At 43.5% G+C, this 14,732-nt stretch overlaps 1 protein-coding gene across 1 annotated transcript in view; it reads right to left on the bottom strand.

Moving 5' to 3' along the window:
- Positions 1–14,732, bottom strand: part of SLC17A7 (solute carrier family 17 member 7) — a 135,944-nt gene that overhangs the window by 87,648 nt on the left and 33,564 nt on the right. The window contains exon 2 of the mRNA XM_056541856.1: positions 4,771–5,026. Coding sequence (XP_056397831.1) covers positions 4,771–5,026 — 256 coding nt within the window. The remainder of the gene's footprint in view (positions 1–4,770; positions 5,027–14,732) is intronic.

The raw sequence follows: 14,732 nt of genomic DNA, 5'->3' as shown, positions 1-14,732 counted from the left end.
CAATCCTACGTAACTACTGAACCTGAACATACCCCTAAATTCAGTGGAACAGCGTACAGCAAAAATCAAAGTTTATTTTACCTCATTTCCAGTTTATTACTACTTCTGCTGTGGACAATCCTTTATTCCTTCCTATCGTACTTGAGACGGGTGGCGGGGGGACATTTATATATCTAGAGAAAGCCCACACCCTGGCGTCACGGCAATCAAGGGTTAATGCTACAGCCCGCAACACTATTCTGCAACACCCCATATCACCCAACATCCCCCAAGCTTACCACATGTACATGTTGAGAAACTTTAGCATTAGACATTGTCAAGACAAGATTTCTGATGACAGAAGGAGCCTCCAAGGAGTAAAATGACTAAGTTGTAGACAACTATACAGTAAATTAGGGTTGGGTTATAAAGAAAATATTACATCAGTACTGTCATAAAAATAACTTTTCACATGATTATCAGACATGTCAAAAGTTGTTGATCGCACCGAGTCTCACTCCTGAGACCCACTGTCATCATGAGTTATTAGCCGGAGAAGCGGGCGGCATTGCGCTCCGCTCCCTGGCTAAATGAGAGATCTGTTCATTTCTCTGCCTCTCTCTACGTCTGCTAATAACTCATGAACGCAGTGGGTCTCAGGAATTTGTTGATCCTTGCACTTTTGTTTTTTCCACCTTACCTTCTGATAACCAAAATGCTTTAAATTTTCCATCTACAGACCACCCATTTTACTTTGTAATGACATCAATCATTTCACAACAAAATCTACGGCAAAACCCAAAAATATATATTATTTGTGAGGCAAATTTGAAAAAAAAAAACGCCATTTTATAACTTTTTGGGGCTTCCGATTTTACAAAGTGCACTTTTAGGTAAAATTATTTAACACTATATTTTTGTTTGGACATTTACGCACACTGTTTATGTTTATTTTTGTTGACATATTTTTTTTATTTTTGGGGGGAAAAAGGGGGGTTATTCAAACTTTTATTAGGGAAGGGGTTAAATTACACTTATTAACTTTTTTATTTTTACATTTTTTTACCCACTTTTTTAGTCCTCATAAGAGACTATTAAATGCAATACTTTGATTGCATATACTGTCCAATGCTATGGCATACCACAGCATTGATCAGTGTTATCGGTCCGTCCTCCATTGCTCCAGCCTGCCATGGCCTTGGAGAACCAATTGGACGGTGAGCAGGCAGGTAAGGGCCCTCCTGCTGTCCTCTCAGCTGGACATTGCGAATTTCCCTGCAATGATCCCGATCAGCTCGGCAGAGCTGCCAGCAGTGTATTTTCAGCATTTTAGACAACGCAATGGACCTTGATGTCATTGTCTAAATTGTTAATGCTGGGATTCAGCCCGATCACGCGATGTCCAGCATTAGCCGTTATCTGATAGCAGCCAGGACTGAAATAATATGCAGCGCACCGTATATATCTGGCGCACGTCATTAAGAGGTTAATGACAGTAATGCTTTAAATCAAATAGAATAAATTGAATAGAATATGACACAACCAAAAACCATACATGAGAAGGTGCCAAAACTCAAAAACTGGGCAATGACGGCAAAAATCTGAGATTCAGCAAAAACAGCAAAAGAGCTTCAAAGATCCAAAGTGGAGAAAGAAGTGTCTGTCAGTAGGACCACTACAAGCCGTACACTCAACAGAATGCGGCATTATGAAATTGTGCCCCACACTGGATGCTGTGTATCTGGACTTTTCTAAGGCATTTGATACTGTCCCACACAAAAGGTTAGCACATAAAATAAGGATGAATGGATTCGGGGAGGGTATATGTAAATGGTTTAGCCACTGCCTCGGTGAAAGGAATGTGGTGGCCCTGTACAGAAATGACCCTTCTGTACAGTGGGGATCAAAAGTTTGGGCACCCCAGGTAAAAAATGTGTATTAATGTGCATAAGAAGCCAAGGAAAGATGGAAAAATCTCCAAAATGCATCAAATTACAGATTAGACATTCTTATAATATGTCAACAAAAGTTAGATTTTATTTCCATCATTTACACTTTCAAAATAACAGAAAACAAAAAAATGGCGCCTGCAAAAGTTTGGGCACCCTGCAGAATTTATAGCATGCACTGCCCCCTTTGGCAGGTATCACAGCTTGTAAACACTTTTTGTAGCCAGCCAAGAGTCTTTCAATTCTTGTTTGAGGCATCTTTCCCCATTCTTCCTTACAAAAGTCTTCCAGTTCTTTGAGATTTCTGGGCTGTCTGTCACGCACTGCTCTTTTAAGGTCTATCCATAGATTTTCAATGATGTTGAGGTCAGGAGATTGTGAAGGCCATGGCAAAACCTTCATTGTACACCTCTGGATGTAATCCCCCGTGGATTTCGAGGTGTGTTTAGGATCATTATCCATTTGTAGAAGCCATCCTCTCTTTAACTTCAGCTTTTTCACAGATGGCATCAAGTTAGCATCCAAAATTTGCTGAAATGTTATTGAATCCATTTTGCCTTCCACACGTGAGATGTTCCCGATGCCACTGGCTGCAATGCAACCCCAAAGTATGATTGATCCACCCCCATACTTAACAGTTGGACAGGGATTCTTTTCATCAAATTCTGTTCCCCTACTTATCTAAACGTACCTTTGCTCATTCCGGCCAAAAAGTTCAATTTTAACCTCATCGGTCCACAGAACTTGTTTCCAAAATGCATCAGGCTTGTCTATATGTTCATTTGCAAAGTTCAAATGCTGATTTTTGGGGTGAGGACGTAGAAGAGGTTTTCTTCTGATGACTCTTCCATGAAGACCATATTTGTACAAGTATCTCTTTATAGTGGAATAGTGTACCACAACTCCAGTGTCTGCCAGATCTTTCTGGAGGGATTGTGCAGTCAAACGTGGGTTTGGAATAGTTTTTCTCACAATCCTGCGAGCTGTTCTGTCTTATATTTTTCTTGGTCTTCCAGATCTTGCTTTAACTTCCACTGTTCCTGATGACTTCCATTTCTTATTTACATTCCGAACAGAGGATATTGACATCTGAAAAATTTTTCTATCTTCTTATAGCCTTCTCCAGCTTTGTGAGAGTCAACTATTTTCAGTTTCAGATTTCTAGACAACTGCTTAGAAGAACCCATGGTGCTGATTGTTGGGGCAAGGTCAGATGAGTCTGGACATTTAAAACCTTTGAGATTGAAATCACCTGGTCTTCCCAGATGATGATTGAGAACAATCCATGACACTGGCAGGCCTCAGCTTTGCAGAGGGGGCAGTACATGTTATAAATTCTTCAGGGTGGCCAAACTTTTTCAGACGCCATTTTTTTTGTTTTCTGTTATTTTGAAAGTGTAAATGATGGAAATAAAATCTAACTTTTGTTGACATATTATAAGAATGTCTAATCTGTAATTTGATGCCTTTTGGATATTTTTCCATCTTTCCTTGGCTTCTTTATGCACATTAATACAAATTTTTCCTGGGGTGCCCAAACTTTTGATCCCCACTGTACAATCTATGGTCCTTTTCAGGTGGATTCAGTCCTAGTCCCCTGGCCCAACACTACTCAGGACTCTGGTTATGTGAATGTTCCTACAAATGGTTACTGTCTTATTTAAATGTATTTAAGTCCTGTTGTTAAGATATGTAACCTAGGAAGGTGCAAGTGACCAAGTGACTTGAAGGTAACCTATAGGATTCATCCAAGGCCCTCCTATATAAACTAAGGGAGGAGTTAGCTAGCTCTCTTGAGTTCCAGTCTTATCTGAGTACAGAACAGTCAAAACCTGAGAGTGTCTGGTGTCCTGAAGAGACCCAGGGCCTATCCATGCAGCCACACTTCCATCACCAAGTGCCCCACAAGTGCCCCAAAGTCAAAGCCTGGTAAGCTACCAAAGGGGTGAAGTCTAGTCAGTCTTAGTCAAGTCAGTCAATTCTGCTAAAGTCTGCGTGGGTCTGCATAACTCAGTCCAAGTCCACTACAAGTCCCAGTGAGCCCTCAAGTCTCTAAAGTCACTGGTCACCTCCTTGGGCCTAAATGAGCTGTAAAGACTATAACACCTGTCTAACCTCAGTAAAGCTGCTGTTGTTCCGTAACTTGGCATCAGAGTCATTATTTGCCAAGCGCCTAGCCCAGGATCCAGGGGCCATACCTCGGGCAGTGCAGAGGTAAACCACAACCTGGTGTCACCAATACAAGGGGTTAATGCCATCTGCCCCTAGGGTAATAACATCTGCCCTCATCACGCCCTCACCACAGGAAGCAGAAGGTGGGGATCAATGGAACGTACTGGTTGGGTGACAGTTTCTGGTGGGGTTCCACAGGGGGCAGTACTGGGTCCACTTCTTCAATATGTCCTTGTAGAGGGATTACAGAGTAGAATTTCAATATTTGCAGATGACACTAAACTGGGTAAGGTAATCAGCACAGAGGAGGAGGACATCATACTACATTGGAATGGCCCAGTCACAGTCCAGACCTTAATCCAATTGGGAATCTCTGGCATGATTTGAAGACTTCTGGCACCAATCCAGAAAGAGTTGCAGGTATAATGTTGCATAAGCGATGCCATGAACTGAACATATTAACTTGTGACATTTGTCTATAACAATGGTCTCCAAACAGTGGACCTCCAGATGCTGCAACATTTGTCCTGGCATGCTGGAAATTGTAGTTTTGCAACATCTGGGGGTCCACAGTTTGGGGACAACTGGTCTATAAGCTTAAAATCTACACATTGTATTCTAGCTGCAGTGGTTTACGGTGGTCAGTCAACATTATGATGACGATTCTTACCTCCATGACGAGTTTGTCCCCTCTATACACTGTGTTATTATTCACCATACTGACGATGGCCACACCCAGGTTACATCTGATACCGAAAGAGATACAGAACCCCAGTCCACTCATAATGGCAATAATGTAACGTCGGGGCAATCCAAAGCATGTACAGTCTACAACAGGCTGACGTTTCTCGGTCTTAATCACCGGCCTTCCTTCTTCTGTCAATTCGATTGTTTCCCCGCTGTTTGGCTGCCGTTTTTCCAATATCCTGAAAAAAATCAATATATTTTAGTGAAACTTATTGTCGATTGTTCGATTGCTAAAATTGTTCTCAGCAAAGAAAATTTTTTGAAAGAAACATCCAAAATAATTCTGTCCTTTTACATTTAGATCATTTTCTTTAAGCTAAGCAGTAGTCAGTGTCAGATAGCTGCTTCAAGAGCCAATTCAATCTTCACATACACAAAAAGTGTGAAACCTTCCTCTGTACAAATGCATTGTTAGACTTGGTAGAAGTAGTGGCAGAAATGGTACAACCCTGTGCTTTAATGTAGAATAAAATAAAAATAAAAACACTAATTCAAATAAGCTGTCTGCTGTACACAAGGCCCCAGGGAAAACCACCTCTAAAGTAAGGGTCTATAAAAAGCAACTGGTGCAGTTCTAATACAGAGGTGTAACACTTTGGAATACTTCAGATATTGCTCTTGAGATACACTTTTTAGTACAAGAACAATAAGTGGGTTGTCATTAGTTACAGTCCAGAAGTATCTGGAGTATCTGAATGAAAATAACCTTCTAACACAGTGCCAACATGGATAAGGTAAATACCACAGAGGAGGATAACATAATATTACAGAGGGATCTGGGGAAGCTGGAGGCTTGGGCACAGACATGGCAAATGAAGTTCAATGCGGATAAATGTAAGGTTATGCACTTGGGCTATAAAACCAAAATGTACAGTTATGTGCTAAATAATAAGACATTTAGTAGGATTACAACCAAAAAGGACTTATGCGTACTGGTGAACAACTTTAGTGATCAGTGCCAGGCAGCGGCTGCCAAAGCTAACAAGGTCATGGGATGTATCAGGAGAGACATATAGGCCCTTTGACAGGGACATTTTTGCCTTTGTATAAATCACTAGTCAGAATACACATGGAGTATTGTGTCCAATATGGCATCTGTGTCTAAGAAGAACATGGATGAACTGGAGTGGATGCAGTGGAGAACAACCAAGGTATTTAAACTAAATCTTTCACCCAAAAAATCGCTATTTAACTGCGAGCACTGTCAGATGGAATGCAATAAAGGGATACAGATGATGCCTCTGAATTACATGTCCATGTCTTTTTTTAGGAATAAATTGCAGTTTTATTGCCTGTTTCAGTGTGAAGGAGATGGTGCAGTTTTGGCATAATGGCGCAGGCAGGGCTGGTGCAAGGATTTTTGCCACCCTAGGCGAAAGCTAATTTTGCTGCCCATTGGTCCCGTCCTTTGACACGCCCCACTTTACTAGTGGGGTGGCACACTGTAACAATCCCACTCCTCATGTAATCTCCTTACTACTGGGGTGACACTTTGTACCAACTTCCTCCTCATGTAATCTCCTTACTACTGGGGTGACACACTGTAACAAACCCCCTACTCATGTAATTGGGTGCGGATGTATGGAGGCTGGGGGCATTTGGTTAGGAGATGAAGCAGTGGTGCTGGCTGGGCAGGTGCTTTGGATGAGCAGTGGGTGCTTTGGATGCAGGCTGGCTACTAACTTTCTTGCAGCAGGCAGAGCGGTGCCCCCATCAAGAGGGTGCTCTAGGCAACTACCTATTTTGCCTATAGGCAAAACCAGCCCTGGGGCACATGACTAGAGGATAGGCTATACCGCTGTGACCCCCCCTAAACTCCCTTTCAAAAATAATCATACACCAGTTTGGTAGAAAAAGGCCACAACAGCCCACTTTATTAAATAACATATTTAACAATGTAAATAACCGTAATAAATACACTTATAATAATTAGGTAAACATTACCCATAACTTTTAAACAGTGCAAGAAAAAACAATCCTAGAACCACTATCCCAGCAGGAGAGGGACTTGAAGGCAGCACTAATCTTCAGTCTCCTACTTTACCCTTGGCCGTAACTCAACTGACCCAAGGGCACCTCTTTCGGAGACCATTTCCCTTTGGGACAGCCCCCCGCAGGGATTTCCACCACTGGCTGGGTACCGCTCCAGCTTTTCCATCCTAATCTCTCCATACTCTTCTCCAGATGTCTCCTAATGCCTCCAAGTCCCCCTCCAGCCCCTGCTGCTGTGACAAATAAAACCCCCTGCCCCAAGAAAAAATTATAAGGGCGGGCGGACGGGCAACTTTCAGCCCTAACACTGCACTGACTTCCCACTTCCTGCCTACGTGACTTCCTTCCCCTAAGCCACCCCCCTTTAACCCCCAGATGACCCTACCTTGCTCTAATCCTCCCCCTGTCATGGGCCCCTCCTCTCCCATGCTGTCCGATCCAGGGCTTCTGGCATGCTGAACTACTAAAGCTGAAGCCAAGGTTGTCAAATTTACTGAAACTGCACCGGGAATGAGAGCAGGGAGACAGATCTGTTGCTGTATTTGCTGTATAAATTAGGCATCGGCTTCAGTAGGTCACCATACCTGCACCACTGCACAGCACATGCATTGGATGTGACCAGGGCCCGACAGTGTAAGCTACAGCCTGCCCGTCTAGGAGGGGATTTTACAGCCCTAGGGCACATCAGACTCTAGACCCCGCTTCCCTTACACTGGAATCGACCATAAAACTGCAATTTTAGCTAAAGAAAATAGCCACAATCCTTCAGAGGCATCATCTGTATCCTTTTATTGCATTCTATCTAACAGTACCAGCGGTTTAATAGGGATTTTCTGAGTAACAGATTCACTTTAAGGGAATTGTGGGATTATAGGACCAAATAGATTATCAAGTTGAGGGTTTTGTATTTTGGAGAAAAGATGCTGTTGGCCGTCTCTTGGTGCCCCTGCAATATGGAGGTTTGCACGGCAGCCGCCGACTATAAGCGCAGCAGAAAGAGCGGCCTATAAATCATGTCTTACCAGCTGCTGCTCATAAAGCACAATCTAAAAAAGTGCGCGCTCTTTACAATGTGTTGTTATGCCTTTTCTATCCAGTTCTCATACACACACGTGAGACTACAGCCTTATGTTATAGCTGGTTGGTGTATGACTGCCTAATACCAAGTATAGCAAAGCTCATTCTTTTTATTCAGCCATTTTGTGACTCTCTGACTACTGAACACAAAATGGTTCTCTGATCATTTCTGAAGTTTGTATAAGAATCTTAACTTTTTTTCAGTATTTAAAAATGGCTCCTTAACAGCTGTGAAATCTTTCACTTCCACATTATAACTGAGAAAAAGAACCTGAAAATCAGTGAAAAAAATATCACTTCTCACATATCATCTATTTATAAGGAAGATGAAGGGGGCAGGAGGGAAACATCTACTAGTCTGTGTGGCAATGGCTTCTATTTTTAATGTTGTCAACTGCAATATTATCAATAGTTTTCTAAGTTAACATTTATCTATTTCATATCTATCTATCTATATCTCATATGTATATCTCTCATATCTATCTATATATCTATCTATCTATCTATCTCATATCTATCTATCTCATATCTATCTATCTATCTATCTATCTATCTCATATCTATCCATCTCATATCTATCTATCTATCTATCTCATATTTATCTATCTATCTCTCTATATCTCATATGTATATATCTCATATCTATCTATCTATCTATCTATCTCATATCTATCTATCTCATATCTATCTATCTCATATCTATCTCATATCTATCTATCTATCTCATATCTATCCATCTCATATCTATCTATCTATCTCATATCTATCTATGTCATATCTATCCATCTCATATCTATCTATCTATCCATGTCATATCTATCCATCTCATATCTATCTATCTATCTATCTATCTGTCTCATATCTATCTGTGATAGCCTGGGGGAGTAGGGTATGGTGAGTGTAGCTGTGCAGTGACTAAAGGGTGCTTGTTAACCTTTGCTATTCGTGACGCTAGGGTGAGGGCTCCTCAGTAATGCTTGTCCTACCGCCACCCTTCCCAAGAGTGATAGGGAGGTAGATAATAATGGAATGTCCACAACCGGAGAGTTTGCTGAAACAGTTGTAACTTTTACTGAAGGTTTTATGCAAGCTTCATAACCGGAACAGTTGCTATACATGCAAGCTTTCTTTGGAGATTGACAAAGGTTGGGACTTTAGCAATTTAGAGTCTTTAGGATAACATTCGCTGTTCCACTGGATTTAGGGGATTTAGTTGCAGTCCAGCAGTCACGCTAGCTTTAGCGGGGATTAGTTTAGAACTCATGGTTTAGTTCAGCTGAGATCGGTAGGTTTTCAGGCCTAGCTTGTCTTTGTAAGTTGCGCAGATTCGTCCTGCTAGTCCGGCATCCATGAGAGCAGCAACCCAAGAGAGCGATAATTGGCTACAGCTCCCTTATATAGGCAGGGGCTGGACTAGTGCTAATTGGTCCAATACTTCTGTCAATCACTATTACAGAGGATTATGGGCAACATGTGACCCAAGGACCTCCAACGGTCCTCCAACATACCATAGAGGATTTAACATGGTCACGTGACTTAAGGTCCTGCGACACTAAACAAGATAAGTATCATACATTATATTAAACATATTTTATTACTAAATATATACATACATGAACATTGTATAATTAGAGTAGAGGAGAGGCGACTAGGGGCTGTCCCACCTGGGGGACCCTACCTGAGCGTAGTAACTCTGACTCTGGGGACCACCACACTAGGTACGGTATGCAATACGGTACTGGGATACTACATATCTATCTCATTTCTATCTATCTCAAATCTATCTATCTTTCTTTATATCTCATATCTATCTATCTACTTATATCTATCTATCTCCTATCTATCTATCTATCTATCTATCTCATATTTATCTATCTATCTCATATCTATCTATCTATCTGTCTGTCTGTCTCATATCTATCTATCTCCTATCTATTTATCTATCTATCTCATATCTATCTATCTATCTATCTATCTCATATCTATCTATCTATCTATCTGTCTGTCTCATATCTATCTATCTCATATTTATCTATCTATCTACTCATATCTATCTATCTCATATCTATCTATCTGTCTCATATCTATCTATCTACAATCCAGCGGTAGAAGCAGTGCGACAAAATAGTATAAGTTATCTGAAAAGTGCCGGGTGCAAGCAGATGTTGTCAGTCCCAGTCGCAGACTGCACATAGATCTAAATTCACACAAAAAAGTTCTGCAGCACTCCAAAAGTAGTTAAACAAACATGTTTCTTGACCCATGGTCAAAATATACATCAATCAATTACATAAAATAGTGCTAAGTGCCGACATCAAATACAAAATCACATAAAACATACTTATTCACAGTTCATGTGTGATCAACATATTTATACATTAAGAGTATCATCTAATCAGAGATACAGATAAAAGTGCAGACAGTGCAAATTGCCATTATGTTGCAGCTGTGAAATGAAAAACAACAATTAAAAAGCAGTGACGAGTGGGCGTGAATCACATACCATTGTAGTATCTCTCATGGCGCTCCGGAACGCCGATACCAGCATGTATAGTATAGTGTGTACCTATTCTACCGGTCATGTCACGTGATCGCTCCCTCCTGTTTGCGCCTGTGCGCTTGCATACGGGGAACTGCGCCGGTATCTTAACTATGGGCAAAGTATATTAAAGTCTAAGGGTACTTTCACATGGGCGGATTTTTTTGCAGGTTTTCCGCTGCGTATTTGAAAGTGGGCGGGCTCTTCTCGGCTGTCCGCAGTAGATTTTCCGCAGTGGAATTTACGCTGCAGAAAATCTGCTGCAAACCTCATTGAAGTCAGTAGGGACTGCGGCGGATTTTCTGCAGGGTAAATTCCGCTGCGGAAAATCTGCTGCGGACAGCCAAGAAGAGCCCGCCCACTTTCAAATACACAGCGGAAAACCAGCAAAAAAATTCGCCCGTGCGAACGTACCCTAACACAGTAACATGATCACCCCCTCCTGTTCGCGCCTGCGTGCTTACACTCGGGGTTCAATGTCAGCATCATTATTATGGGCAAAATATATTAAAGTGCTAATATGTTATCATCTATGTATTGGAAGTAATTTCCAATTATATATCAGACAGGAGGCTCATATCTTATGCATTAATCTTTCTTTATTAATGCCCATAGCAGAAAATGCACTATTTAATGTAAAGAAAAATGAACAGAAACTTGAACTACAACTCCCAGCAGTCCTAGGGCCACAGTGGCCACTCCCAACCCTGTAGGCCCTATATAAGGACTGCCTCATAACAGATCTTCCTCTTTCTTTCTGCTCATAGCAGATTTCAGATAAGTGATTCCATTTCTATATATATATTTTCAGTTATATCTGCCGTTTTTATAGCCTGAGGGAGCTACCTTTCCTTCTCCCTCACTATATAGTGCTCTTCTTTATTCATATTTGTATATATTTATTTATAGTTAATTATTTATAATTAATTAATTATTTTATTTACTTCCATTATTTTCTCATTGTTATTGTACAATATATCGCTGCCTGTAGCGGCATTTCGCGGCTTTTCCTTCTATTACTTTCTCACATTCCTGTTGGGGGCCGTCTTCAGTATTTTATCCACGCCTGGTCTGCGATTACGGCAGACGCGTGGATTCTCACGACTATAACGGGTTGCCATATAGATCTTCTCACCCCTCCGGAACTGGGCATACTACCCCTTCCCATCCGGTTTTCACTTCAAAACGTTACCCTCATAGACAAAGAATTGCAGGACCTTTTGTCCAAACGAGCGGTTGTAGAGGTCAACCCGTCATCCCCGGGGTTTGTCAGCAACCTTTTCCTCGTCAAGAAAAAAGGAGGCGGATTCCGCCCCGTGATAAACCTTCGGGATCTCAACCAACATGTCGCCTATCGACATTTCAAGATGGAAGGCATACATTGCCTTCGGGACCTTCTGCAAACGGGAGACTGGCTGGTGAAGGTGGACTTAAAAGACGCCTATCTCACCGTCCCCATGGACACGGCTTCCCAACAACTACTCCGTTTCATCTGGAGAGATCGGATGTGGCAATTTTCTTGCCTTCCTTTCGGTCTCTCGTCTGCCCCCTGGTGCTTCACCAAACTATTGAAACCGGTGGTGGCTTCCCTGAGGAGCAGAGGGGTTCGTCTGATCATTTATCTGGACGACATCCTCATCATGGCTCGCTCAAAGAATCAAGCCTCTCTCCACTTGGGGTGGACGATTTCCCTCTTACAAGGACTGGGATTTCTAATCAACCACGAGAAATCAGTCCTCGCCCCTGTACAGGAGCTGGAGTTCTTGGGTTTCTTGGTGGACACCAATCAAGCTGTGTTGCGCTTGCCCAAGGCGAAGTTGGCTCTCATTCGCAAGGAGATCAGGGCAGTTTTGCGCAAAGGCTTTTTGTCGTTGCGGACCCTAGCTCGCTTGGTGGGTCTCTTGGCGGCCTCCATTCAGGCCATATTTCCGGCCCCTCTACACTACAGGGCCCTCCAGAGACTCAAAATCCTTCATCTTCGGCAAGGCCTCAAGTACGCAGACGAGATACCCCTCGATGCGGAGGCCAAGGCAGAATTGCGGTGGTGGCTACGTCATGCCGTCGAATGGAATGGCAAGACGATCTTCAATTCCAGTCCGGACTTCATTCTAGAGTCGGATGCGAGCCGCCTAGGCTGGGGCGCTCGTTTTGGAGACGCCACTACGGGAGGGACCTGGTCCTCAGAGGAATCCCTCCTCCACATCAATGCATTAGAACTTCTGGCGGCATCATTTGCCGTCAAGAGCTTCCTGTCAGAGGTCTCCAATTGCTGCGTATTATTGCGCATGGACAATGTTGCGGCGGTACAATATGTCAACCGCCTGGGGGGCACCAGATCCAAAATCCTTGCCGACATCGCGAGGGGTTTTTGGCACTTCTGCCTCTCCCGCAACATCGTACCGTTGGCAGAATATATTCCAGGGGTTTCCAATGCGGTAGCCGATTGGAATTCTCGCTATCTTCTGGACTCCAGCGACTGGCGTCTGGATCGTTCCATCTTCCTTCAGCTGAATCTCCTTTGGGGTCCGTTGAGCATAGATCTCTTTGCCTCACGACTCAATCATCATCTACCTCGATTCTTCAGCTGGCGACCAGACCCAGAGGCAGTCGCGGTCGACGCCTTTCGCCAAATATGGCCGGAGGGGACGCACTATGCGTTTCCCCCGTTCTCCATGATCCCCAAAGTTCTCCTACATCTAACGAACCAGAAGGCGAACATTGTGTTGATCACCCCCTGGTGGCCGACACAGCCCTGGTTTCCCCTCCTTCTGGGGATGACCTTGGATTATCCCAGGTTACTGCCGAGTTTCCCGCAAATTCTCTCCAACCCAACCAGGCGTATCCACCCTCTAGTAGCGGAGGGCAACCTGACTCTCCTAGCGTGGTTGGTTTCAGGGTGCCGGACACAGACGGCGACCTTTCTCAATCAGCTAGGGACCTACTCGCCCTGGCCTGGGCCCCCGGGACTCGATCGGCATATCGATCAGCCTGGAGACTTTGGGTGCGTTGGTGTGATCAACGACAGGTTGATCCCATACAAGCGCCTATATCCATAATAGTAAATTACCTGGCGGATTCTTTTGAATCCGGTAAATCATTCAGCTCCATCAACGTGTACCGGTCGGCAATTTCCGCTTATCATTACCCGGTGGACTCGTTGCCGGTTGGCAAACACCCATTGGTGTGTAGGTTGTTGCGCGGCATCAAATTTAAGCGTCCTCCACGTCCTAAATATCAATCCACTTGGGATGTTTCCCGATTGCTGGACATGTTCTCCGGATGGGAGGACAATGAGGCGCTTTCTTTGCGCCTGTTGTCCTACAAACTTACGGTCCTATTATGCCTGGTCTCCATCAAGAGAGTCTCGGATGTTAAAGCCCTGGACATCTCTAGGCGTCAATTCTCGCCTCAAGGTGTAAACTTCTCGGTGGTACGCAGGACCAAAACGAGTTTACATTCAGTTTTCTACCCTTATTTTCCAGCACATCCTCGCCTCTGCGTTGTTCGTTGCCTTCAAACTTACGAGTCGCTCATTGCTGAGCTACGTTCTCCTGACTTTTCTCAACTCCTTGTCTCTTATGTCAAGCCTCATCATCCGGTCACCTCCGCAACCCTGGCCCGGTGGGTCCGATCCGCCATGGAGATGGCGGGCATAGACGTGTCCCTTTTTGGGGCACACTCATCCAGGGGCGCTATGGCCACTAAAGTGGTCACGACGGGTGGTTCCCTTGCTGATCTTTTAATGGCGGCTGATTGGTCTTCTGAATCTACCTTTCGTCATTTCTACTTCAGACCGGAGGAACATGTCTCCATGTCGGTTTTGTGATGTTTTGCTTATGTTTGTATGTATTTTATCTGGTTGCTAGCTTTGAACCTGCATAAGATATGAGTCTCCTGTCTGATATATAAATCGAGATTTTCCTAGCTTGTGACGGAAAATATTAGTTATATGAAGACAGGAGGCGAGTATCTTCCCTCCCTACCCAACCCTATTACGTTTCTACATTCTCTTTTCAGGGTACTGATCACAGCAGCTGGTTCCTGTGCATGGATAACCTGTTGGTCGAATGCGTTGGGTTTATCTAAGGTCCCCGTTGGGACGAAGTTGAAGTTCCCCAGTTTGCCTCCGGAAGCTGAGATGTCGGGCCGGTTGGTCGACAAGTCTGGAGGAGGATGGTGGCGTCCGCTTGGAGTTCATGGTTCCGGTGCAGTGGCTATTCGCATACAGAAAGAGGAAGATCTGTTATGAGGCAGTCCTTATATAGGGCCTACAGGGT

Source organism: Hyla sarda, chromosome 10 (assembly GCF_029499605.1).
Source record: "Hyla sarda isolate aHylSar1 chromosome 10, aHylSar1.hap1, whole genome shotgun sequence".
Classification (NCBI taxonomy): Eukaryota; Metazoa; Chordata; class Amphibia; order Anura; family Hylidae; genus Hyla; species Hyla sarda.
Note: the sequence above shows the minus strand (reverse complement) of the source record. Positions and strands in the feature narration are given on the sequence as shown.